This window comes from Gorilla gorilla, chromosome 12, assembly GCF_029281585.2.
Source record: "Gorilla gorilla gorilla isolate KB3781 chromosome 12, NHGRI_mGorGor1-v2.1_pri, whole genome shotgun sequence".
Lineage (NCBI taxonomy): Eukaryota > Metazoa > Chordata > Mammalia > Primates > Hominidae > Gorilla > Gorilla gorilla.
The window spans coordinates 66,830,019-66,856,542 of NC_073236.2; the positions used below are offsets into that span (position 1 = coordinate 66,830,019).

At 51.8% G+C, this 26,524-nt stretch overlaps 1 protein-coding gene across 5 annotated transcripts; it reads right to left on the reverse strand.

Moving 5' to 3' along the window:
* Positions 1-323: 323 nt before the first annotated feature.
* EMX1 (empty spiracles homeobox 1) lies at positions 324-17,374 on the reverse strand. Of its 5 annotated transcripts, none has more exons than XM_055378082.2 (4): positions 16,313-17,374; positions 10,190-10,374; positions 3,174-3,336; positions 754-885 (listed from the first exon to the last, which is right to left on the reverse strand). In XM_055378082.2, the coding sequence occupies exons 1-3, from the start codon at positions 16,830-16,832 to the stop codon at positions 3,193-3,195; spliced, it is 849 nt and encodes a 282-aa protein (XP_055234057.1). In that variant the 5' UTR covers positions 16,833-17,374; the 3' UTR covers positions 754-885; positions 3,174-3,192. The 5 variants fall into 5 exon arrangements, 3 of the variants coding, with proteins under 3 accessions (XP_030863939.1, XP_055234057.1, XP_030863940.1); XR_010129948.1 differs by lacking the exon at positions 754-885 and adding an exon at positions 4,416-9,244 and having other exon boundaries at positions 3,212-3,336; XR_010129947.1 differs by lacking the exon at positions 754-885 and adding an exon at positions 4,416-9,244 and having other exon boundaries at positions 3,244-3,474.
* Between the last annotated feature and the right edge of the window lie 9,150 nt (positions 17,375-26,524).

Genomic DNA, 26,524 nt, shown 5'->3' on the forward strand with positions numbered 1-26,524 from the left:
GGGAAGCACTCTCCCTCTCCCATTGAACTACCTGGGCCTGATTCCCACCTCTCAATACGTTAAGAAAGACCTGGGCCTGTCCTCCCTCAAGATACAGGATGGCCCTTCCCTATGTCTAGCCTGTTTCTCCTGCTGTGGAGCTGGAGGTAGAGACCAGGGTCCCCCAACAAAAGAGAGGAGTTAATGAATTACCCTTGCCCCCCTCCACCAGTACCCCACCCCAGGCTCCCAGGCCCTGAACGCGTTTGCTCTACCAGCCCCCACTGGCCCTCAGAGCCGGAATCTACCACCCCAGGCTCTGGGGCTGGAGCTGGATGCCTGTGTCATTAAGAGAGAGACTTTTATTATTCCCATAGGGAAGGGAGACACTGGGGATCACTAAACTACAGTGGTGCCTGGAAAATAAATTAAAACAGAAATGCATCAAAACAAAAGGGAGATTGGAGACACGGAGAGCAGCTGGGAGGCTGCGGTGGCGGGTGGGCCCGCCCAGGCAGGCAGGCTCTCCGAGGAGAAGGCCAAGTGGTCCCAGGCCTCAGCCAGCCCATTGCTTGTCCCTCTGTCAATGGCGGCCCCAGGCTTCAAGCCCTGTGGGGCCATGACTCCAGGCCTCCCTGAAGCCTGGCCAGGGAGTGGCCAGAGTCCAGCTTGGGCCCACGCAGGGGCCTGGCCAGCAGCAAGCAGCACTCTGCCCTCGTGGGTTTGTGGTTGCCCACCCTAGTCATTGGAGGTGACATCGATGTCCTCCCCATTGGCCTGCTTCGTGGCAATGCGCCACCGGTTGATGTGATGGGAGCCCTTCTTCTTCTGCTCGGACTCAGGCCCTTCCTCCTCCAGCTTCTGCCGTTTGTACTTTGTCCTCCGGTTCTGGAACCACACCTTCACCTGGGCCAGGGAGGGAGGGGCACAGATGAGAAACTCAGGAGGCCCCCAGAGCAGCCACTGGGGCCTCAACACTCAGGCTGAGCTGAGAGCCTGATGGGAAGACTGAGGCTACATAGGGTTAGGGCCCAGGCCGGGGTCCCCTCTGGCCAGCTGCTCCCATGGGTCTAACATTCACAGAAGGGGATGGCAGGGCAGGAAGAGGACACAGTGGGCCAGAGAGAAGGGTGGTTTTCCTGTTCCTCTCAAACAAAGGGTCACAGAGCTGCTGCGCATCCTAGCTCCTCTAGCCCCAGCAAAGCCAAGCCAAGGTGGAGGAGTGCAGGCTCTGGAAGCCAGCAGACCTGGGAGTCTACGAGTTTCTAGAGGAGAGACCATAATCGCTTCTTCACAGAGTGGATGTGAGTAGTAAGTGAGAGAGCCTATGACCTACTGCGTGGGTTCCCATGATCTCCCACAGGGCCTAAAGTGGACACCACCCCACGGGCCAGCCCCATACTCTTTTCCATACAGAGAGGCAGAGTGGGCATGGTTTCATAACTAGGAGGTGGTGTTTATATCAAGAGCAGTGCCTGGATAGCCAGACTATCCCTGGGGGCACAGAACCTGCTGCTAGAGACTCCAACCTCACACACTGTGTGGTCTCCTTCAGGGGAGGCTTTCTTAGCAACCTCATGTAGCTCTCTCCCACCCCTCATCAGAGGCTGGAGCTGGGCAGGTGGGGGGCCTTGTCCCTTAGCTGCCATTTCCTCAGGGTAGTCCGAAATCCACCAGTGAGACCTCATTCTCCTTGGACAGACAAGGACAGGGAGGAAGCGGGTCTGAGGGCAGCGTTCTGCCCTTCACGGGCAGCTCCAGACCTTCTGTCCCCACAGCACTGGCTCCTGCAGCCCATCCAGATGTGGGAACAGGTCACACAAGGAATAGTCAGGAGAAGCCCAGGGGACAGAAGTGAGCTCTACTTTGAACCCAGGGAGCCCCCTATTCTGTGTCTGGCAGTGAGAGCCCTGGCAAGGTATGGGGTGGGGTTCAAACAGAAACTGGACAGCCATCCTCCATGATGGAGGAGGCATAAGGCAGAGGGCAGGTCTATGGTTCTAAGCCATCTCCTCCAGGAAACCTCTTTTCCCTCCTTCTCCAGCAACTGTTCAGTGTCCAGGACACAGCCCTTAATGTCCTCTCATGCATAATCTGGGAGGCTCATCCTGGCTCCTGGACTGGACTTAGTGCTTGTGGGCTGTGGAGAAAGCCTTCATCTGTCAACTCTCCCTGACTCCGTGGTTCTTTACTTGGCTTTGCAGAGTCAGGCCAGACCCAAACCATCTTCAGCGTTGGCAGGAGGATCCTGGGTACTGATTCTCAGCTAAGTCCCTTCCCCCTCTGGGCTTCAGTCCTTCATGCATAGAAGAAATGTTCTGGGGACACTTGCAGCACCAGGGCACCTCTTGGATTCTTGCTCCAGAGGGCCCCTGGGGGAGGAGGTGCAGAGGGCAGGCTACAAGGCCCGGATGGTTTCCAGGAAATGACAGCACATTTAAAAGCAAGTGGATGTGGCCAACTGCAGCTGTGCAGACGGTGCTGCGTGGCAGAGTTGCGGGTGAGGAATGGTGGGTAGCCTCTTGGTTTTGGCAGCAGCAATGATGCTGAGGAGAGATCCTTGAACCCTGGGCAGGGCTGAGGGCAGGCCTCAGAAAGACTGCTCCTGCTCCCGGAGAACTGGGTAAAGCACAGGCCTTAGCCACAAGGCCAAGCAGTGCATGCAGAGGCAGGCCTGGCCCCTGTGCCCTGCAGATGGTTTCATGCCCAGGAGGTGCTGCCCCTACACCCTTCCCAGGCAGTCCTCTCTGTCCCACCTACCCCAGGACTTCCCCTCACAGTCCCTTCTTGCCAGGACTTCCACTGCACCATCTGCCCTTGTTTGAGAGCACTGATTTTAGAGCACTGGCATGGGGATGGGGGCAGCTGGCACTCAGTGCCTGCAGAGCAGCCAGCCAGGGGCTGGAAAGCTGGCCCAGGAAGGGTTGGTGCCCGGCCTCGATGGATGGAGTGAGGGCAAGGGGATTCTCCCCTCATTTCCAAGCCCATAGCCTGCACATCTCACCTAGGCCGGCCGTGGAGGATGGCAGAGGCTCTGGGCACAGGCTGCTGGACTCCAAGCCCACCTATCTTTGGGAGCAGGGCCACCTGGACCCTGGGTGGTTCTCAGCACAACCATTTGGCAGCAGCCTGGCCCCTGCCCCCCACCCTGGAGCCTGCTATGACTGTGCCAGTCAGTGGGCGGGTGAGCTCACCCTGCCTCCTGCGCGTGACTCAGGGCCAGATGCACGGCCGGGGCGTCATTCCTGAGAAGCCCAAGTGGGCTGGCCGAAGGTGACTGTCAGGTGATGCGGGCAGTACCAGGGACCGGGGGCCCTTTTCTGTACCTTCCTCTTTCCACACGCATTTCCAAGTGTCCTTCAGGAAGGAGACTGACGGTCACATTGGCCTGTAGTGGGACGGGCCCAGCATGCTGCCCTTGACTAGCAACACTGGCTCAAAGAAGGAAAGCTTTGGATGGCGACTTCAGGCACAGGATAGGCCAGAGGCAGCTTCCTAGGGCACCCAAGTGAAAGGTGATTCTGAATATTTTCTCCATGAAAAATACTGGGGTCAAGTAGGCATCTCTCTAGAGGCAGGGACATAAACCCTCTCCCTGTGCAGCCTGGCCATCTTCCGGAGAACAGCCTTGGGCTGAGTGTCCAGATGCTGTTTACAAAGACTGCAATAACAGGGTAGTGCTTACAACTTCATAGCATTAATGGAAACGCCAGGATGCACAAGGCTGGCACAGTGTGATCACAACCATAGGAAAACAAAATCTACACACGGGGAAAAAAGACTAGAAGGAAATATACCCAAAGTGTGGGTGATGTTTCTTTCTTCTTTCTACTTTTCTGAATTTTCCTTAATAGATTATTGATAATGGTAGTTATTTTTTACTTGGAAAAAGAAAAGGAACTGGGCTCTGAGTGTATTAGGAGATGAGAGTGACATTTCATGACCTCTCCAACCCAGCCAGGCAACTCTGGATCCTTCAGAGCCCCTTCCCTAGAGAAAACAGGCCCTGGAAAGGAGCTGGGTTATATGGTATGGCTTGGAGGCTGGATCTGTCCTGCACATGCCTCCCCATCCCCAACATAAATACACTACTCACCTCTCTCTAAGCCCCGAGGTACAGTTGGAATGTTAGCTGGAGGACCCCTTGCCCACTCTGACCTCTCTGCTGTAGCAAGAGGTCCCTTGTGGTCTCCCAAGTCCTCATTTCACTGTGAAGTGAACATCTCAGTTTCTCAGAGGCCACATCCTTCCAAAAGTCTCCATTCTCCTGACTTACCAACCCTGGAATACTCTCCTTAGCCTTCAAGACCCTGTCCTGATGTTCCTTAATGGTCCTGCCCCATCACCTGCCTGTAGTTCCTTAGTACCTCGTCCCAGTCTCAGTAACAGTGACCCCCACTGTGCACTAATTTATTTATTTACATCTGCCTCCTCACCAGACTATGAGACTGGAGAGCCAAACTGTTATGTTAGTCCCAGTGCCCTGCCCAGAGGACATGTTCCATGTATAGTCATCTGGCTGGACAAGCCTATGCTCTAGGCAAGAGGTCCCTGGGCCACACCTGGAAAACAGGAGAAAATGAATAGAAGAGGGGTAGAATTCTAATCAGCAAAGGCTTTGAGAAGTGCTCAATGATGGAGAAATTGGATCTTTTTCTTAGTTTTGTGGACACTTTTGCAAGAGGGCCAGTTTTTAATATTCCACATGGTAAATTGGATTGGCCACTTTTAGGGGAAGTTGGAGGAGGGACACCTACTGCTGGGCAGAAGAAGGGTTGGCTTGAGTCAGGCAGAATGAAGAAGGTGAAACTGCTATGAATGAATGAATGTATCAATTTGCTAGAGGATTGATCAATGTATGCATTAATGAATGAAGACATGCATGCAAGAACAAAGGGAAAAATGAACTAACAAACAAGCAAACTACAGCTCCAGCCGATATTTCAGAACTAATCAGACTTTACTTTGGAATAATCTGCTATTTTGAATGAACGAGGTCTGGATCCCTTCTTTTTCACCACTCCTGCAAATGGAAAAGTCTGTGGCTCCAGGCCCCTGCACACTTTCAGGTGAATATGTGTCCTGTCTTCAAAGATTTCAAATATCCCAGAATGGACAGGAGCCTGGAGATATCAGTCAAGTCACCCCTCAGCTTTCTCTCTTCCCTGGGGACCCATTTCCTATCATTTGATCATGTGGGCTGTTCCCACTCTCAAGGTCAAGCCCAATGCCATGCTAAGTTCAACCTTCACCTGAGTAAGCTGAGGTCACCTCCAGCTCCCCACCAACCATAACCATGATCTCCCTAAGCCTCCCTGTCTCCTCCTCTTTCAGCCCAGCCTGGACCCTTCCTCTATCTCTCTCAGGGAGACATCATAAGATTCACCTCAGGACATGTTGGTGCCAACTCCTCACAGAACCACTCTAATCTCCTTTATCTCCCCCTCATCCTCCCACACAGGACTCCTGGAACATGAGATGCAGAAGTTCTTGAAGAAAAGCCAAGACTTAGAGAAGAGATGTGGACACACCGTGAGCTAGGAACAAATGTCTCTTGATTTTTCCCTAAAATTCAGGTCACTTGGATATCCCCCTCTTATCCATCCCTCTAAGGCCAGAACATTCCAGAGCAGGAAAGGACCCTCCAAATCCTCCTTTCCATGCCTCTGAGGGGAAAAAGCCATAGGCAGGTGACTGTAACTCCTGCCTCCCAAGATCTCCCTGCCCTTGGGCTCCAAGATGGTGGCTTGTCTTGACAGCTCCTGCTCTGTCTTCATCTGCCTGCCTCAAACCCTGCCCTTCTTTCCCTCCAACCTAGGATCCTAGGCATCCCCACAAGCCTTCCAGGTCTGAGGCCTCCTGGAGCCATCTTCTCAAGCGTTTCTATCCTGACACCCCTCAGCCCACAGCTGTGACCTCAAAGGGGACCCTAGTCATTCTTCCTGTGCATGTTTCACAAATGTGCAAGCTTTGCACTTAGCCTTCATCACTCAGTAAGAAATCTTCAAAGCCACAGGCCACGTTTCTGTACCCTTTGCCTTCACCGCTCAGCTAAACTCTAACCCAGGCAAGGTCAAGAAACACCTGCTGATCTGTTCAGAGCAGAAGAAGTAGCTGGAAACACTGACCAGTTGATCAGCCTGGAGCAACCAGGTGCTTTCTCTCACTCCCCCTAAAACTAACTTACCCCTACCCCCGACACACACACGAACACACATAAAAGCATGCAAGCTGCACTCCATGTCATGTGACTGCCTAATGGCATCTAATGTGTACCTATGCTATCATCTGACCTTTGGGCATCAATCACATAAAGCCCGTTGGTGCCCCACATGGGCAGACACATGTTGCACACACCCATTACACACACTCATTAAACTTGAGCCTCTGCAATGACCCAGGCCCAGGTCTGCCCAACCAGCCACCAGGACTGAAGCTTAGACTGGTACCTTCCTGGTCATACTCCAGGGCGGCACCGAAGCAGTGAGGAACAAGTCATTAGAACCTGAAGGGAGAACTAGCCTTTGCCCAGGGCTCTTCCCTCATCTCCTAGATTGAGGCACTGGCCATCCCAGCATGAATACCCCATTCCCACTAAACACACAGAGTCACCCAGGTTGCCCACCTCCTAGCACCCAGCTAAAGCTTGGGGAGTGCACAGACTTCTGAGATCTGGATTAAGAGCTCATTCACACACTGATCTGAGTAACCCTCCGAGAAGTTTTATCCACAAACTGGTATATGCATAATCTAAATCAATAATCAGCTGTGAAAGTACAAGGGAAAGATAGAAGGAGAGGGACAGGGAGGGAGCAGTGACAGCAGAGAGCAAGGGGAATGACTGATAAAGTTAGTGTGTATTTGTATGGGCAAAGAGAAATGTGCTCATTAATTCAATACATGTTTATTGAGCATGTACTCCATCCCGGGCACTGAGCTGGGTTCTGTAAGAAATAGACAGGCTTGGCCTCTGCCTCCCAGAGCTAAGATGCTCAGGCCTGTTATTCATCACGATCACCCAAATAACTGTTTTTAAACTTTTTCCTGCACCCTATCCTGGACTTCCTAAGAGAATCTCCTGAGTGAAACCCAGGAATCTGTATTTTAAGATCTCCCTGAGAGATGCATACTGCTGGTCTACAGATTGATGTTTGGACATGGCAGATAATTAAGTAATAACAACAAAGTTTGATGCATATCATGATAGGCAGGGGTTGTGCGGTGAGCTCTGAGAATGTGGAGGAGGTAGTATACAGAAACACAGAGAAGCAGAATGTAGAGGAGTCACAGAAACTCAGGACTAGAAAAAACCCTGGAATTTGTGTCATTCAATCTCACAGATACAGAAACTGAGGCCCAGACCCAGAGAGAAGACAAAGCCAGAGCCAATAATAGATAACCATTACCAGACATATGAATATACTGTTTGTCAGTTGCGAAATAGCTCTATGGAGATGAAGTTTGAGATGAATGGTGGAAACACAGAAGGTAAAATAGATGACAAAGATAATGAACAAATGGGTAAATAGTTCTTATTGTTAGGAAGAACATATAACTAATAGAAAATCGGAAATATAAATTAACCAGTTTTGGGGAGGCAGTTTAATGAGAGCAGACAGAAGTATATGGCTAGATGTAAAACAGCTATGGGGCGGGACAGATTAGAGAGCTCTGGAGACAGATACAGATATTAACAGTAGAAATGCATGACAGGGGGTCTGATGGGGGTGACTGATGCTTGACAAATAGCTGATAGCTGGAAATGACAGGTAAGCTTGCCTGGTAAGTACCAAGAGGCGGATAGAGAAGTAGCTAATTATATAGCCTGGCTCCGTATGATAAGTTATGAGGGCAACAGAAAGGCAATGTTGATGATGGAAACTGCACAAGGGAGGAAGAACGCTGGACTAAGAGGACACACAGGTTTGGATCTTCTTATGCTACTAATCTGACATACTACCTTAAAGGGAAGGGACTAGGGATGGGGATTAATATTATTTGAGCTCATATGAGGTACCTTTAATCATTAAACAACTATTTTCTCAATGAGGAAACCAGAGCTCAGAGAGGTTAAGTGACTTGCCCAGGGTTACACAGTAAGTTAGCAGGGAGGCAGGTATTTAAAATCATGTTTGCCCACCTGGGAAGCTCTGTCCAAACCATCTCTCCATCTCAGGGTCTTCACCTGGAAGGACAGGCTGCCACGGCAGGTTCCTCAGGCTCAAACCTCCCCTCATTCTTTTTGTTGTACCATATGCAAAAAGCAGCTCATTTACAGACGGGAAGAAGATTAGCCCTGAGTTTTGATAGTTAATGAAGCTGGATACGTTTATGTTATTCTATCTGGTTTTGTTTTAAATATATGTTTGAAATGTCTCATAATAAAAATGAAAGAAACAATCAGTCCGTTTACTAACTGGCATTGTTAGGAGCAAATATTGACAGGCAGCTAGGTTCAGTTTGAAAGAGAGTTAATTAAAAATGCTCTCACTGAGCTAAAAAATTGAAAGTTTAAAAACAATGACATTATTTCAACAAGTGTTAATCTGTGGGTGGTAGGATTAAAAACCATTTTTGTTTTCTTACACTTCTGCAATTAAAATTTAATAAATATTACTTTTTAAATGAAGTTAATTATAAACACCATTCTTAAACTGACACCTTGTTTCAAACAATAATTTTAAAACACTGGCAGGAGGGAAAAGGGAGTGTTATTTTATTAACTTATTTTTAAAAACACATCTTTCTTTGAAACGTTTTTAAAATTAACTCTTGTTTTGTAAGCTTTTTCCCTGCAGTTAGAACAGCCCAGCTAGTACATCTGAAAACGCACGGGTCCTGCCTCCGACCCATGAGCGATTTGTAGATTAAGTGGGGCAGCAGACAGATATGACGACAATAGATGCCAAAATGCCACTGAAGGAGGAGAGGGTAAGGTCCGCCGAAGAAAGCTGCGGATGAAGTATGGGTCTGGGCTCCCTCACTAAGCCCCCTTCCTACTCTGGCTGCTAAAGGGAGGCTCCGGCTGCCCCCCATGCCAGGCATCTTCTCACTGCCCGGGACTTGGGAGGGGACGGTGGTGTAGTAGGGTCGAGACTAGGAGGAAAGGGGAGCGGAAGGTGAAAAGTCAGCCGGGAGGTAGCTGGGAGACCGCGGAGCCGGCCTCTCGCAACTCTGGGAGCCGGCCGGCACGCAGAGACTGAAATCCACCTCCAGGGCAGCAGCTAGGCTGAGGGTCGCTGAGCCCCACTCCAACACGTCGGACCTGGGTGGACCAAGAGCTTATGCAGTGATCCCAGGCAGCATTTATTTATGGCAAAGTCTACTTACAATGAACCCAAATCCACCTCCCTATAACTTTCATCTAATTCTTTAATTTTTTCCCTTAAATTAATGATCAGTTACAAAAACACTACACGGTAATTGTTAATTTCACTCAGTTCAAGCCCAGACGCCGTTGGAGTTTATTCCTTCTCCCATTCGACAGCCTTTCCAGTGATTCAGAGAAGCACCTGAGTACCCGGGGTCTATTTCCCACCAGGCCCAGGCCCCTCAGATGCTCTGCGCGCGCACACCGTGGCTTCCACAGCCCTACCAGCCGGCCTGGGCCGGATCAGAGCAACCCTCGGGCCCCAAGCAGGGGCTGGCCCCTCCCTGGTTAAGCCCCTCTGTTGGTAGTCTGAGGACACCTGGGCTTTCTCCCCAGACGCTCCTGGCTGGTGGGCAGCCAAGGCTCCGCCAGTTTTGCCCAGGAACAGCAGCAAAGCCAGTGCGGACTGGCTCCCCGCAGGACTATGAGCGCCCCGACACAGTGGCGGGAAAAGGGCTGCAGGAATGCCAGGGCTGGAGCCAGCTCCAGTGGCCTCGGTGCTGCCTGCGCTGCCCGCTCCCGAGGCGACCCGCTTCCTCCAGGGAATCTGGTCCCCCCGTGAGGAGCTTTGGGAGCCGGGCTCGGGATACAGTTTGCATTTACTCTGCCTCCTGCTACGTCTTTAGCGCTTGACAAAAGTCCTGAGGGCTCAGCAGGCTGCACGCAGTCTCGAGGAAGGGGCTCTAAAGACGGGCTTGACCGCAGCGCCGCGGGGAATGTGGGCCTTTTGGAACCCAGCAAGGCTGGGCTGGGGCGGGCTCAGGGCCTCTCCTGCACCCGCGCACCCTCACCTCCACCCGGGCTCCGGGCGCAGGGCAGGCCGCGACCGGGGGTGATTACCTGCGTCTCGGAGAGGCTGAGACTGCCGGCCAGCTGCTTCCGCTCGGCGCCCACCACGTAGTGGTTCTTCTCGAAGGCGCGCTCCAGCCGCAGCAGCTGCGAGGGCGAGAAGGCCGTGCGGATCCGCTTGGGCTTGCGTGCGAAGGGGCCGTGCAGAAGCAGCCCGTCCTGGGGCACGTCACTGGCTGCGGCCCCGCCGCCGACGGCAACACACGCAGGTACAGACAGAGAGAAGGGGCGCCGTGAGCCGGGGCCCAACAGAGCCTGGCCTCGCGCCCTGCTCCCAAGCGCCCTGCCCTCTCCATTCCTTGACACGCACACACACGCCATTTCTCCCTTTGCCCTTTTGCCGCCCCTTCCCTAAGTCCACTCCCCTGCGCAACACCTCCCCACACTGGAGAGCCACTCCGCGGGGGGACGCGGGGAATAACAGCTCTCCAGATCCCTCTGTTAAGCCAAGAGATGGGTCCAGGCCGGACGAGGCGTGGACCCACATCCACAATGCCTGGGGCAGCGGAAGAGGCCAAGGGGTGGGGAAGAAAAGTCCATGGCGCTCTTTCTCCGCCCTTTCCCAGGGGCGCTGCCCTGGCCGCCAGCCCCAGCGATTTGCTTTCAGTTAACTGGTCGCAAAGCATCTCCCTCCAAGAGGACCCAGGGTAGAGGCAGGGCTGGGGGTCAGGAACGTGATAAGGGGAGCAGCGGGGTGCTAGGCACACCTTTGCCAAACACAGATTCAAGAACTAGAAGGTACACAAGGAGCAATCCCTTCACACCTGCTTGCACTAGTCTTGCGGCTGAATGCTCAGGCTACTAGCTTATTAAAAACTCCTGCCAGCACGCTCTAGCTCTGTCTTGCAGGGGGTATAAATAGGCCAGTGGCTAGGTCAGTGGTCCAGGCAGCACCTGGAAGTGGAAAGTCAGGCTCCTTCTTCCCGTTTCTCCACCTCTCTCTCCCCCAGGCCTTGGCTGTCCAGAGACCCAGCCTCTAGGGTAAGCCCCCAACCCCCTACCCCAACACACACACATTGGAGACTCCAAGTACTGTCTGGTGGGAAAAGCTTCATCCCTGCTTCATCCCTGAATAGTCCCTTGCTAAAGAAACGTGTATAAATATCTAGATGTCATCTTTCTCTCTAATATATATAGATATAGATATATTGGTTTCTGCATGGGCGTGTGTAAATATATGTTCCAGCCTCCCTACTGTCTTTTTTCCTATCTACTGTATAGGATTTTTAGAGTGTGACTGTCCCTTAGCAAATGTTGGCCAGCATAGGGACTCAGCTCCCACATGCAGGAGGAAGGGATAACACTGGACTGGATGAAGCTGGGGTAGGGGAGATGGGGTCAGAAACTATCAATGCCAAAACAAGCCTCTACCCACAGCGCCTGTCTCAATGAACACCCCACTAGGCCCTCACACAATCTCTGGCTTGGTTGCACATGCTAACAGACTCATAATAGGCCCTGACAAAATCACCCATGGATTCTCATGTAAGGGCACATAACAGCCTCCTGATGCACCAAAAACACGGAACCCTAGATGGATTATTTTGACAGAATTAGCTGTTGGGATTGACTGATCCAATTAATTTCTTCAGAGATGGCTACTGGTTGGACTTGATTTGACCTGTTGCTTTGCTCTAAGACAATCACCTGGATAATTCAGTTAACATCTCCCATCTCTGGAAACATCTATGTAAGTGAATCAAAAGCACATAATTGAGATGCTGTAGCTAAAACTCTCCAGGTAACTGTTCTTGTCCCTCTGTTGGTGGAAACTCCCTGACCTTACTTCCTCCAAGTCTCTGGGCTTTGGTTACCTAAACAAGCCAAGTTTTTGCTGGAGTTTTCTGTGGAACAGAGTTGCTAGGATTGCGGGGCTAGTGCCTGGAAGGGGTCAGTCAATAATCTCCAGTCACCTTATCAATTTCAACTGGTTGGATCTGTGCGGCCACAAAAATGGTGGGACCACATCACAGGGAGATGGGTGAGGGACACCCCATTTGATTATTCAAGTGGCGCAGATCTAGGGCCCTCAGGTCCGACTGAAGGAAGAGAAGTTTGACTTGGGATAGTGGAATAGACAGGTGGTCAGGGGAGGTGGTCTGGCAGAGATGAGTAAAGGGCAGAAAAATATGGAGCCTGCTCCAGGTGGGGAATAAGGAAGATTAAAGTCTCTGGGGTGTGCAGTGAGGTAGGCCAGGGAAAGGTGGGTGGAAAGCAAATGCTTCTTGTTAATGTTAATAACTTGCTTCAAAAAACAACATTGTTATGAACCTGGGTGAAGTCCCAACAGTGGTTTCCTCTGGACAAATGAACCAGAGAGGGAGAGAGAAAGCCTAGCTCATCCCAGCATTGGCAGGGTTTGGCCTCAGATGCTGGGCTGGCCCAGGTTGGTCAGAAGTGAGGCTGCAGTGTGGAAAGCCCCGTAAGTGTGTATGAATAGGATGCAGAGGTGTGAAGGGCAGTGTGGGGCTGAGGAAGCAGGTTTGCAGTCTGCCCCAGTGTCTGTGACTTAGTGATTATTTTGTAATTATGTGGTATATGTCAGTCACCTGTGTGGTGGAGTGCTCTGTGTTTGTCTTTATAAACCCAGATGAGAGGATGAAGGCAACAAGCTTCTGTACCAACATACATGCCCTTTTGCCTCAAGTCTGGTTATTTTAGGGGGATGCTAGGTTGCTTTGGGTCTACGTTACTGAGAAAATGGCCCCAGGTCATTGTCATGTCCAGTTGTGGTAGACAGCATGTGTCCTAAAGGGTATATTCACATGCATGTGCAAAAATACAGGGGTCCTTCTAACCCTATCACAGAGAAGCAGGAGACTGCAGGATGAGTCAAGATGCTAAGTGATGACAGGTTATTTGATTCCAAAAGAATAAGGACTTTTCCCTGTTAGAAAGAGGATGTTTAGTACAACACCAAACATCCTGAGAAACAGATCAATTGCTACATGTTTCTGCAAAGACAAGGGTGATGCCTTAGGTGCACAGGTACCTGTACCGCCCCCCCCCCCGACCTGTGGGAAGGAGGCCTGAACCACCCCTACCAGGGGTTCAGTTTCCCTTGCCTGGACCACAAGGGCAGAACAAACTTGGGGCTAGGGTGCGGCCTGTTTGGACGCAGTAATTCCGGGCTGTGAGAACGGGCTGTCAGTTTCGGACCAGGACAGTTAGTAAAGTGGAAAGGGACTGGTATAGCCGTCCCTGGAGCTAGGGAAATGAATACTCCTCTCCTCCCTGCTTCCCTACCCCTCCGATTTTTCTACAGCCACTCTTTTAGGGCCCCTTCAAGGCAATGGCTGGGAACTAGCACAAGAGATTCCCAGGAATGAGGCGGCTGGAGGTGGGAGCTAGGGATCCGAAGCACCCGGGGTCCGAGCTGCAGTCTTCGAGCCGCAGTCTTCGCTGGAGAGGCCGCCGCCGGCCAGGGGCTCAGGGCCGGACGGCTGGGCGGAGGGCCCTAGGGCTAGGAGAGGGAGAGGCAGGACAGGCGGCGGAGATAACCTCATTCCCCGTCCTCCTGCCAGAACAAAGGCGACCTTAGAAGCTCCGGCCCATTGTAGTTGCGGTCCCGGGGGGCTGGGTCTCTACAGCCCCCTCCAGGCGTTGCTCCTAGACCCGGAAAGTTCCTGATCTCGGGAAAACAGTACCGAAATGCGGCCCACTCCTGGTCTTCGTCGGCTCCTCCCCTTCGGTGCTCGCGAGCGGCCCCGACCTTCGGGGTCCTGGACGATTCCGCATTCGCTTTTCCCCTTCCAGCTCCTCGGTTAGCGGAGACGCCGCTTCCCCGCGCGCCGGGACCGCGCCGCCCAAGCGCTGCGCAGAGAGCGCAGACATGTTCCTTTTCGTTCGTGTGGGGTTTCGTTTGTTGCATTAAAACGGGGCTGAAATGAGCATCGCTGAGACCCGGTTCTCTAGAAAACGCGGCGCCGGAGGGCCCGAGACGGCTCGGCTCCCAGCCCAGAGGCCTGGCCGGGACTGGAGGGCGTAGAGCCGCCGGGGAGCGCATCCGTCTGCAGCGGCGACGATGGACCGCGAAGCAACAGCGCTACAGGGTTCGAAAAGTCCTTCAGTGCCCAACGGATTTCCGGGTCCGAAAATGCAGCCACACTTGGCTCCATCTCCGCGTCCAGACTCGGTTCTTGAGGGAAAAATCCAACTGTTTGTGCAACTCGATAACGTACCCGCTGGGACTGATGGCTCAGGAAGCGGCGGCAATTTCCAAGAGGGTTTTGCGAAGGATTTATCCGCCTCGCCTGACTGGAGACGCTCAGAGCCGGAGCTGGATTTCTCTCCAGGCGCCCCCGGCCCTCGGCGCCCGGAGGCAGGAACCGCGGTGCGGAGGGCGTCAGGGGCTGGATTCGAAGCCGAGGGTGCGGCCCAGGATGCCGCCTCCGGACAAGCTGAACCGCTGGAGGCCACAGGACTTAGGAACGACCCCGCCCTCTCCTCCGAGCCCCTATCCCTCCACAAGCCTCCAACCCACCAGCCCCTCGGCCGCGGCGGCCCGCGGGCTCACACACCGCCCCAACTACAACTCGGCCCCTGAGCGCCAGGTTTCGAGACCCAGGCTTCGGATCGAGCCCACGGAGGACCAGGGTAGATTGCTCAATTTTGAAGATATCCTCATGTTATCAGTAAACATTTATTTTTAAGTGGCAGAAACTCTTGCCCAAGGCAGATGACATTGTAGCATTTTTGTTTTCTCGGATTTGGATTTGGGCAAGTCTTTGAAATCTTCAAAGAGGAGGCAAGGCTACCCACAACAATTCTTATTCTAGTAATTACATTCTCTGGTTTTGTGGGATCTGCCAGGTCAGCATCTATTGGCCAGGTGGGACTGAAAAAATTGCCTGACAAATCGGGACCTGGGAAAGCGGTTTTCTGTGAAAGTCAAAGTGTCAAGAGATAATTTTCATTTTATTATCTAAACAACTGTGCCAAACATCTAATTGACTGTAGACCTAGACTACAGACCGTCACATTAGCTCCCGGAGCCGAAGCTCCAGCCATGTCCCTTTCATTTGTTTCTCTAAAAGCCGGGTTACCTAGCTCTGAGCCATAGACCCTTCTCACAAGGCTGTGGTCTGGTCTACACTAACAAAATAAAACTGGAAACTAAAGTGATACCTGTACAAATCAAGGCCACTCTTTAAAATAAAATTTAAAAAAAAAAGAAAAGAAAAAAACAAACTCCAACAAATGTCAAGGAAGAAAACGAACTCCAACAAATGCAACTCTCTTATCTCAGGGAAAGACAAATAATTGAAACGTGTGTGTGTGTGTGTGTGTGTGTGTGTGTGTGTGTGTGTGTGTGTGGAGGATCTTTATTAGCAAGCCGATTGCTGGATGCAAACTCCGGGGTTCGGACTGGCTACGACCTTAAAAGCCCTCTGCCCCCGCCCCCTGCCCGGGAAAACTGTCCTCGGTACTCCAGCAGCCGGGTGGGCTCCCTCCCGAAGGCGGCGAGCAACGGCGGAAGCCAGTTTGCTTACTGCAAACCTTCCCCACCTTGGGTAGGAGAGGCACATGTGACTTGGAGAAGTCGGGCCAAGGTTGCCGAGAAACATCCCAAGACAGCCAGGCCCTCCACACTGAACATTAACTCTCCGATTCGCCCTCCCTGCTGCCCTTGCTTCCCACAGAGCTGGGGCACGCGAATGGACTTTCCCCCGCCGGGACGCGCCAGCGAAGGCTGAGGTCTCGGAGGTGGTGGTGGACTTGCGAGAGAAGCGTGGTGCGAGGTTAAGCCGGGAGGAGGGAGAGCGGGAGGAGTTGTACTCTGGGCTGAGACTGGCTCAGCCGGGAGAGAGAATTGGGCAGGCTGTGGCGAGGGCCAGCACAGGCTCCGAGGACGCGCCTGGGCTTGCGTCCGAACTGGTATATTTTCTAGAAAAGCCTGGAGGTCTCCACCTGCTTTCCTGGGAGGGAGACCTACGCGGCGGAGGCGCGGGTGGATGCCACACAGCTCTTCCCTGCCTGGGAATCTACCTCCGCGGACCTGCAGCCTTCCCGGCAGTAACTTCTAAACAGCCCCGCGCGCCCCCGAGCCTCCCCCGCATCGCCGCAGCACGGGCGCCGGCCGGCCGCCTCGGCGGGCACAGCGTGGACACTCACCCTGGAAGCGGTGGCCGAAGAAGCGGTTCCGCAGGACCCAGGGGTAGAAATGGAGAGGGTCCCGGTGCTGGGCGCTGAAGAAGGAGTGCGGGGGCTGCAGCGGGGAGGCGCCCAGCTGGTGCGCCGGATGCACGGTCAGCGCGGGGTGGTTCATGGCCTCGGGGAACACGAGCTCGGGCCCACCGTAGAGCGAGCGGCCCGCGCCCGCGGCGGCCGCGGCAGGGAAGCCACTCACGAAGGCCGCCTCGGCCGCGCTGGGGTGAGGGTAGTTGAGCGCCGTGGGCCGGAGCGGTTCCTCGGAGGCGGCCGCCGCCAGGAGATGGGAGCCCGCGCCCCCGCCGCCAGTGCCCCCGCCGGTGCCGCCGTCCTTGGCCACCAAGGACTCTATGGTAAAGCCGCGCTTGGCCGCGGGCTGGAACATGGTCGCAGCCGCGGGAGCTGTGCGAGGCAGCCGGGCTCTGGGGAGCGCTCCGCGTCCTGGCGCCGCCGCCTTGCGGGGTGTGCACCCAGCCAGGCACATGCACACCCGCCCGCACCCCTCACCTCCCCCGCCCGCCCGCTCGCGCTCGGCCCCCGCGGGCGAGCCAGGCGCGGAGCGGCGAGGGGTGTGTGAGCGAGCGACCGCGGGGTCCGGCCACAGCGTACGGCCAGGCGCGGCGGCTGCTGCGGCGGAGCGGGCAGCTCCAGGCGCCCGCACAGGCGCGGGCTCCGTGCTAGGCTGCGAGCTGCCGGTAAGGCCCGAGGGTTGAGCTCGTCTCCCTCCTTTCGGAGTCCCGCTGGGACCGACCCCAGCCCCCGGTGTCCCCGCACTGCCCTGCCCAGCCCCGGCCGCCCAGCGCTGCGAGGCGCGAGTTAGCGGGCACCTGCCCCGCGCTCGCCCATTGGCCGCCGCTCACCTGCCCCAAGGTGGGGGGCGGGGCGGGGCGGGGCGAGGGACGGCGGGTGGGGAGGGAGCCCGCAGTCGGAGGCAAAAGCCGGACTGGAGCCTTCGCGGGGAGATTCAGGCCTCCTCCTCCCCTCGCCACTGGCTTCTCCTCGCGACTCCGCCCTTTAGCTGAGTCTGGTGGCTGCTGCCGCCGTCTCAACCCACGCGGGAGCCGAAGAAGGCGTCCGAAGGGCTTGGGGCTAAACTCCAACCCTCCCCTCCCCGGTGTGTAGCTCAGCCTAACTCTCCCATTCGTCCCGGGATGTCGTTTCAGTTCTCAGAGAACTTGGATCCGAGCGGAGGGTGGATGTTTGGGGTCCAACACATTGGTTTTCCCGAAAACCAACTCTCTGCCCCCCTGCTCTCCGGGACTCTCCCACTCACCCACCATCGGCCTCCTGGGCCGCGGTCTGAAGCTGCGACCTTGTTCCTGAGGTTTCGCGTTTTCTGGATGTCACGGGGGACAGCTCTGGAAAGGGGACGCTCACTCCCTTCACAAGGGGCCAGGCGGGGCACTGCGCGGGAGAAGCCGCCGGAGCGGTCCCACTGCCACCCTCCAGCTGTTCGCGGGGCTGGAAGCAGCTCCAGTGCCCAGACACGGTGCCGCGACCGGCTTGGACCAGGACGGCGGGCCTCGGCACTGGGAGATCCACCCCCTCGCCTTCTCTGAGGCTCTGGGGGCTCAAGTGTCGGCGGGCCGGACCAGGCCAGGGCCTCGGAGACACTGTGGCTTAAATTGAAGCTGGCCAAGTAGCCCGAGCCCATCTCAAGAGAACACGCCAGCCGTCAGGACACGCAGAGGCAGCCTGACCTCCCTCGACCTTCACTTTCCACCCGCGACCGCGGAACCGCGGACGACTCTGCTCCGGCCAGTTTTTCCGTGTGGCGGACGAATTCCCCGGGGGCAGTTCTCACGACAGGCTGTGAGAGCCGGGACTCCGCAAACTTTGCCACCCCACCTTCCAGGCCGCAGAAAGGCGCCGCTCCGAGGCCTAGGAGGGCGCGGGCGGCGGTGGGGAGGCTGGGACCTGGACCTTGCCGGCGCACTGCGGAGAGGGAGCCGCAGAGAGTTCCGCTTCCTCGCCGCTGCCGGGGTCCATTCTAGCGGCCTGAGCGCTGCCTGGGCGCGCAGATCTGGGTTGGGCCTCCTGACGCCCCAAGGACACGGGGTCCGTGCGCCGCGCAACTCTGCGGGGACTCCAGGCCGGGTCTTGGCAGCGGCCCGCCTGAGCGCCGGGAGCCGTAGTTTGGAGAGCGCTCAGGGCGCCCCGGCCGCCACAAAGCGGGTTAAAGTCTATTTTCCACTCGACTGCTCCGAAAAGCCCCCGCGCGCCGACGCCGTTCCGGCCCCCTTGGGCGAGGTGGGGAGGGGCGGCCAGGGGTGGGGAGGCGAGGCGGCCGCACCCAGCACTCCTCCGCGTCCTGGGAACCCCGGGGCCTGGCACGGCCGAGACACCGCAGAGGCGCCTTCCGAGGGAATGATGGAATCCGTGGGGAGCGCGGGTTCTCGCTGGCCTCTCCGGAGATTTCCAGCTTTCTGTGATGGTCTTTTCCTCTCGTTTGTGTCTCAGGCTCTTTATTTTCCCCCTCTCCTGTCTCCCGGCTCCCCTCCCTCCCGACTTTTCCTCCTCTGATTTCTTCCCCCTCCTCCTTTTCCCCACCCTCAGTCTGGGAAAAGTGGAAGCGCCGCCGAGGGGGGGACCAGGACCCGACCAGGCCGTATCTCTAAGGGGGCGGGGGTGCGGAGCTGGGCAGAGGTACAGAAGGAGATTTTCGTTCCATATGGAAGGAGACAACGACGGGATTTTGTTGGAGCAAGGTTCCCACAGGGATGCGGGTTCAGTTGGGTAAACGTTGCCTGGGCCTGTGCTCTGCGGTGACAGAGCAAGTGCTGGGGGCTGAGACAAGACGGGAGCCCAGCAAGCTGAACCCGGCCCGAGGGCCTTGCGCTCCTAGCCTGGTAATGAATCCCACCCGTTCTGTCGCAGACCCCCGCCTCCTACCCCCACCGAGAGGCTGGCCAGGGGCCACGAACTTGTTTAACTGGGCAGGTAGAGGAGCTTGGAATCTACCGACCGTCCTAGACTTGCATCTACACTGGCCACCTCCTTTCATTCGTGTGGCTCTGGGTATACTTGTTCATATCTAAATCAATAGACCTTTTATTACACCACCTTCCCTTGTGAGGCTTTCAAATGCTGACATTTCTACTCGGGAGGCTGAGACAGGAAGATCTCTCGAGCCCAGGAGGTCGAGGCTGCAGTGAGCCGTGATCATACCGCTGCACTCCAGCCTGGGCGATACAGGGAGATCCCATCTCTAAAACAAACAACAAAAAACGTTGACATCCAGCTGTCTGTCATTAACTCCACTTTACAGATGAAGAAACAGACAGCAGAGGATCAGTAACTTGAGTCTGGTCACCGTCTGGGTTGGGCTGGGACAGCCCAGGGGTCCCAGCCTGGCCTAGGTTCCACTCCCATTCCACCCCTGTGAGGATGCAGTCGCAGACTTCCCGGGGGAGGGGGAGGGGTACTGGAATGCGCTGGGTGATAGGAGTTCCGTTTTTCGTCCTCCCTCACCCTTTCCTCTCCCAGGGCCCCTTTCTGTCAGCTTCCTCTCCTGTAATTCCCTAATTTTCTTCCATAGCTCTGCTTATCTTTATCCCGTGGCCAGTTTCCTTTCTTTTCACTCCTCTTAGGACCTCTTCTCTTGTCGTTTCCTCTGCAGCAAGTTAAGAGAAGAATTTGTCACCCTCAGGGGGTCTCTAAGCCTGCCTCTGTGTACTGGATTCAGTATCAGTGCCCCCACCCCCACCCCAATCTTCTCCTGTGCCATCTCCCCTGCTCTGTTCCTCCCAAACTCTTATACTGCTCCCTCTACCACCATCCTCCACAACTGATCTTATACACAAATACTTCCCCTCTTCACCACTGGACAGCTGCCCATCTTAACCAAAACCCGTTCCCCCCACCACCTTCTGCTCACTGCCCTTCGTTTCCTCCCACCCAAGCTGCTGAGCTCTGCCAGAGACTGGAGGCTCTTCACGCTGGAGTCCAGTACATCCCTCCCATCTTCAGGCTGCTTACCTTTCACTTTGCCCTTGTCCAGCCTCCCACCAGTTTCCTGGAGTTCCCATCTCCTGCAACCCGGAGCCTCACTTTTTGGAGAATAGCCCGATACCTCCCAGGCTGATGCAGCCTAGCCTACCTGTTCTGGCTCTGGCCCCACATTAACGTTTTCCCTCCCTCTGTCTATTTCTGGAATAACCTGGCCCCAAATCCAGACTCTCCTATTAGTGGTGAGCCCTGGGCCAATTATTTTGCCTCAGCTTGCGTATCTGTGAAATTGCAAGCGTTATACGGGACCTCTGTGAGGAGTAAATGAGATAACATATGTGGTGCACGGGATCAATGTCAGACTTCAAAGAAGCACTCAGTACAAGTTATTGTCTCTGCCTTTGTCCATGCGGAGAACTTGGAAATCACCTCAAAGCATCACTCTCTCATCCTCCACATCCAATCAGTGGCTCAGTCATCCAGTGATGTAATCCTCAAGTCTATATCCTCTTCCTTTTGCTTCTTTGCTGGCTAACTTCATTCTTAAAACTCAGTTCATCTCCCTGGGGAGCCCTCCACCCCATTCTTTCATAGCATTCACCTGCGATGGGGGTTGTGTGTGTCTCCATCTGTCTCCCTCACAAGGCCATGACTCCCTGCTCCCTCTAGCTGGGAAGCTGCTATGTACATCTCGCCACCAGCACAAGCCAGGCAATGTTTCTCCAACAGAGATCTTGTGAGAATTTGGACCAGCCACACCCCCAGCCATCTCTCTTTCACCTTTCACCTCCTTCTTTCCTATTCAGCCTGACTTCATCTTTATGTCTCCTTGCCTTACGAAGAGTTTTCTGTCCTCATGTTTCTCTCAGTCTTTTGACTTGTCTTTTTCACGACAAAATTTCTTGAATGATTTTTAGTCTCTCTCCAATTCTCTCACTTGCCCTCTACCCAAGCCTTTGCAACCAGACTTGGATGCCCATCATATTAGGAAAATGGCTTTTGCAAAAGCTCCAAACATTTCATTATGGTATGAGGACAAGGGCAAGCAACACGTGCTTATGGAGAGCACAATAAGTTCAACCTCATGGAGTTATTGAGACCTAATGAGTTATAATCTCCACCTGATGAACTTGGAGCAGTGCCTGGAACATAGTAGGCTTTTGATAAATATTAACTGCTGTTATTTCATAGAGCCGTGCTAGGAGCCAAATGCGGTAATGTGGTGCTTGAGAAGTGGATGGCCCAAACAGAGATGTTCTGTAAATGTGAATACCCACTGCATTTAGTGTTAAACAGGCTTAGTGCTAAAACATTTAAAATATTAATATTTTTATATCGATTACACATAGTAATGGATATATTGAGTAAAATGAAATATCTTAAGAAGATTATTTTATCTGTTTCTTTCTACTTTTTAAATGTGGCCACTAGAACATTTAAAATTATGTGTCTCACATTATATGTCTATTGGACAGAGTTATAAAAAATACAGATAATCCAAAAGCGGGGAGTGAAGGGAAAACAGAGATCTTATAATTGTCAAATCCTACTACCCAGAAACAAACCGTGAAATTCTTATATCCTTCCAGTTCTTTCTATATGTGCCTCCCTTTAAAAAAAGGATCATACTGTACATAGTATTGTAACTTCTTTATCTTTATAACCAATCAAAGCATCTTTTCCTCTCATTAAATATTCTTTATTGTTGGACATTAATACAGTTTACAGATTTTCACTGTTTTAACAAAATTTCGACAAACAGCTCCATAGCTGTATCTTACCGCGTGTTTGTGTTTCTTTTCTACATATTTCTAGCGGTGTAATTTCCAGATATGCAATATTTTAATTCTTTTGATCCATTGTCACTAGTTTGGCCTCTGGAAGTGTTCTATATAGTTATTCTTCCAAAGGCTGACTTTAAGAATCTCTCTCCATCCTCTGAAATGTTCATTAGGACACCTTATTTCCAAATTTGAGTCTTTTTTAGTCACAATTGTTTATAGGCTCCTCAGCATCTGAGTACCTTCAACCGCCTTTTCTTTTGGAAACTCTCTTCCCTTTATTTTCTGAACAAGATACTTGCCTGGATCTGCAAACTCTGGGAGTTGTTCCTTCATGGGCTCTACTTTCTTCTCCTAACTGTGGGCATCCATGAAGGCATCTTTATCCTTAGCCCTTCCCTCATTCCATGTATCATGCTATTTATTCTGTCTATCTATCTATCTATCTATCTATCTATCTATCTATCTATCTATCTATCTATCTATCTAATCTATCTACCAACCATCTATCATTATCAGTTTCCACACTTTCAACCAATACTGTAATGCAGACCCCGGCAGGTTTGTAATGCCAGACCTATATTTTTCTCCAGATCAAGTCACTGATTTTCAAATGCTTGTGAGAAGCTTTCTGGAGGGGTTCCTACAGGCCCCCTAGACACTCACCATACCCCCAAACGGAGCTCAACATCATCCCCACCAAATCTGTGCCTCTCTCTGGCTTCTCTCTTCTGATAATAGCTGCCCCTTTCTGCAGGACACCCAGGCTTAGCAGTTAAGAGGCATCTGTGATACCTCCTTTCTCTCGGTCACTGCTCTGCACATCTAGTCTTTGCATTCTTTCATTTCTTTCTGTTCTCCTTGCCTCTAATTTGGGTTCTTATTACCTTTTCCCAGTGATTCTCCTATGATAGCCATTTGTGATCTCTCCTTTCTACAATTCATCTTACACGTGGCTGGCTACCAGATTTCTACAACACAACTCTAACCTGTTAAAATTTTTTCACACAACTCTGGACCCAGGGTGTTTTTTTTTTTGTTTTTTTTTTTTGTTTTTTTTTTTTTACCTCTCTGTGACTCAGTTTTTCATCAGCAATCTGGAAATAATAAGACCTGCTGTGGAGAGTTAAGAGAATTAGAATGAGGTGATTCATGCATAGCTCTTAGCACATAGTAAGCACTCAGTAAACATTAACTATTAGTGTCAGTGTTCCAATAAAGTTCAAACTCCTAAGCTTGGCATTCGAGGCTCTTCATGAGCAAGTTGTACCTGTTTAGCCTCATGTCTTCTGCTCACCTTTGGGTAGCCTGCCCTGTGACAATACTGCCACCAGCCAGAGCATTCATCCAGGGACTCTGTGCTCCCTGTGCCTCTCTGTGCATGTCCTGTACATTTGCTTTGCTCAAAAACATTACTCCAAGCCAGGTACAATGGCTCACACCTATAATCTCAGCACTTTGGGAGGCTGTGGCAGAAAGACTGCTTGAGGCCAGGAGTTCAAGACCAGCCTGGGCAACATAGCGAGACCCTGTCTCTACAAAAAATTAAAAATATTAGCCAGGTGTGGTGGTGCATGCCTGTAGTCCCAGCTACTCTGGAAGCTGAGGTGGGAGAATCACTTGAGCCTAAAAGTTCAAGCCTGCAGTCAGCCATGATCAAATCACTATACTCCAGCCTAGGTTAACAGAGTGAGACCCTGTCTCAAAAAAAAAAAATTACTCCAGAGCATGTATCAGTCCAACTTCTGAGAGGAGGAAAATTTTCAATAGTGCACATAGTCAACTATTTAGAATGCCAACTTCATGAGAACGTCTATTTTGTTCACTGCTGTGTTTCCAACACAACACGGTTGTCTGGCATATAATAAATGCTCATTAAAGATTTGTTGACTGAATATAAAAATGTGAGAAACATGACTCAAGGTTCCATTTGTTCTGAGATGTGTAAAAATGCAAGTTTTCATCATAATAGAACGTAAAGAATATACAGTCCTTGCCCTGTAGGGTTTGCCATACCTCCCAAGATAGGTGGAATTCTTGCCTGACCCTCAGGGTGGGCTTCCCATCCTAGGCCCCATGTTGGAAGAAGATGCTTCTTGCAGAGCCTCTGACTGCTGGGAAAGGAAACCCAGACACTTTGAACTGGGAGCCTGCCCAATAATTGGCTAAACTCTTGAGTGGGAAGGACTATAAATTCAAAGTTTCTAGTGTGACTCTATTACATAAAATGTGTGAACTTGGAGCAAATATCCCTTTCTTCTGAAAAAAAACCACTTCAATGGATGCCTTGTAAACGCAAAGATAAACCACTTCAATGGATGCCTTGTAAACGCAAAGATAAACCACTTCAATGGATGCCTCATTTTTGCAAAGATAAACCAAAGACTTAATTCTTTAATGGAATCTATTAGAGACCACAAGCTCAGGTGTTCTGCATAATGTATAAATGTCTTCTCTATAACAGGATGTCATTTTTGCAGGTTAATTTAACTTAGGGAAATGTTTCTTTTCAACATTTGGGTCTAGTCAGCTCTGTCTCTGAAAATTAGGGTTCCTTCTTGGGAGTATGTATTCATTCTGATTCAAATTGTTCTCCATAGAACTGGAAAATGAAGAGTGAGAAGGTCCATGTTTTCATCTCCCACTGGGAGAGGACTTTTTTTTTCTTTTTTTCTTTTCTTTTTCTTTTCTTTTCTTTTTTTTTTTTTTTGAGACAGGGTCTTACTCCGTCACCTAGGCTAGAGTGCAGTGTTGCAATCATAGCTCACTGCAGCCTCGAACTCCTGGGCTCAAGCAATCCTCCTGGCTCAGCCTCCCAAGTAGCTGGGACTACAGGTCTTTGCCACCACACCCAGCTAATCTGGTAGAGAGTGTTTTGACCTGAATTGCCAAAGCCCACCCTGAGCTATTCTGCTGAATGCTCACTCAGAATTTCAGTTTAGAAGGAATTTTTGGACTTTGGGAAATGTACTTGCATCAGATGATTATGTAGTGGGAGATTGGCTCAATGGGGCTCCAGGCAAGCTCAGCCCCTAGGAGTTCTGGAATGGGCACACTGAATCTTGGGCATAAATAGGAGGTGAATGAGAGCAGGTGAGATTTGGGCTGGAGCTGGGAGATGGCTTCCCCTTCCTAAAACTAGAGGGGCTGGACCTATGGGAGGGAGGAAGTGTGATTTTGCTATTACATGGATGGGACTATCAACCAGCAGACATCTGGGCCATGAAATGCAATGAAAAAATGGGGCCATTTGGTATAGCTCAATGTCAAGACACTTCAGTAGGCCCATCCCTACCTATTTTGTTGTTCTGCTGGCCTGCTGGCCTGCCTACCTCCCCAACTGCCCACTTACACAAATTTATTTGTTCATATCTGGATCTGAACAACTTTGTATTACACAGCACACACATTTCGTATCTTTTCTGAGTTGTTGAATAATTTGGCCAGAGTCATTTGTAGATTCTTTCTTTGTGAGTGTAATTATCTGAATATGATGTCAAATTTGTTTCTAATAATACGGTACACTAGAGGTCCAGGGAGACTTCCCAGTACAGAACATCTAAGAACTTGTTTTATTTTGACTTTTTATTATAAAAATTTCCAAACTTACATAAAGGTAGACAAAATAGTATAACTAGCACCCACATACCCTGTAACCCAGATTTTACAATTATTAACAGTTTTCCATTTTGCCTCATCCTTTTTTCTCTGGAGTATTTATTTATTTATTTATTTAACAGAAATAGGGTCTCACTCTGTCACCTGGGCTGGAGTGCTGTGGCACAATCATAGTTCACTGCCTCCTCAAACTCCTGGGCTCAGCCTCCCAAGTAGCTGGGACTACTGGTACACCACTGCATTGGGCTAATTTTGTTATTATTATTATTTGGAGAGATGGGGTTCTCACCATGTTGTGCAGGCTAGTCTTGAACTTCTTGCCTCAAGCAATCCTCCCATCTTTGCCTCCCAAAGTGCTGGGACTACAGGCATGAGCCACTGTGCCTGCCTTGAAGTATTTTCAAGTAAATTACAGCCATCATGATATTTCAGTCCTAAATATCTCACTGTGAATCTCTATCGGGAATTTTTTTTAAAAGGAAACTTTTATTACATGAAATTTTAAACATATTTTGTAGGGAGAACAGTATAACAAACTTCCATGTATTTACCATTCAACATTAGTTAATAATCTTTTGCTAGTCTTAAAAATATCTTTTAGAATGATGGTTGAACTGTCACAAAAATAAAGAAAAATCCCCAGTTTCCCAGAGATTGTAGAAAGCTTGAATTGAGACAAGGAAATGAGTTCTGAAGCTACAGTGTGTGTTGGAACAAACTTCAGTTCTCTGGTGGCCTGGAGCTTGGGTTGTAAAGGGCTCCAAGTGAGAGGAATAACACTTGGGATTCATCCAAGGCAGGAAATCAGATCAAAGATTCCCGAAAGGTG

Excerpts from the sequence above, each read along its gene's own strand:
- EMX1 (XM_031008079.3), bottom strand. The coding sequence starts at position 16,832 with ATGTGCCTGGCTGGGTGCACACCCCGCAAGGCGGCGGCGCCAGGACGC. Across the intron at positions 10,375-16,312 it reads CTTCGGCCACCGCTTCCAGG|CCAGTGACGTGCCCCAGGAC; the intron begins GTGAGTGTCCAC and ends GCGGGGCCGCAG. Across the intron at positions 886-10,189 it reads TCAGCCTCTCCGAGACGCAG|GTGAAGGTGTGGTTCCAGAA; the intron begins GTAATCACCCCC and ends TCCCTGGCCCAG.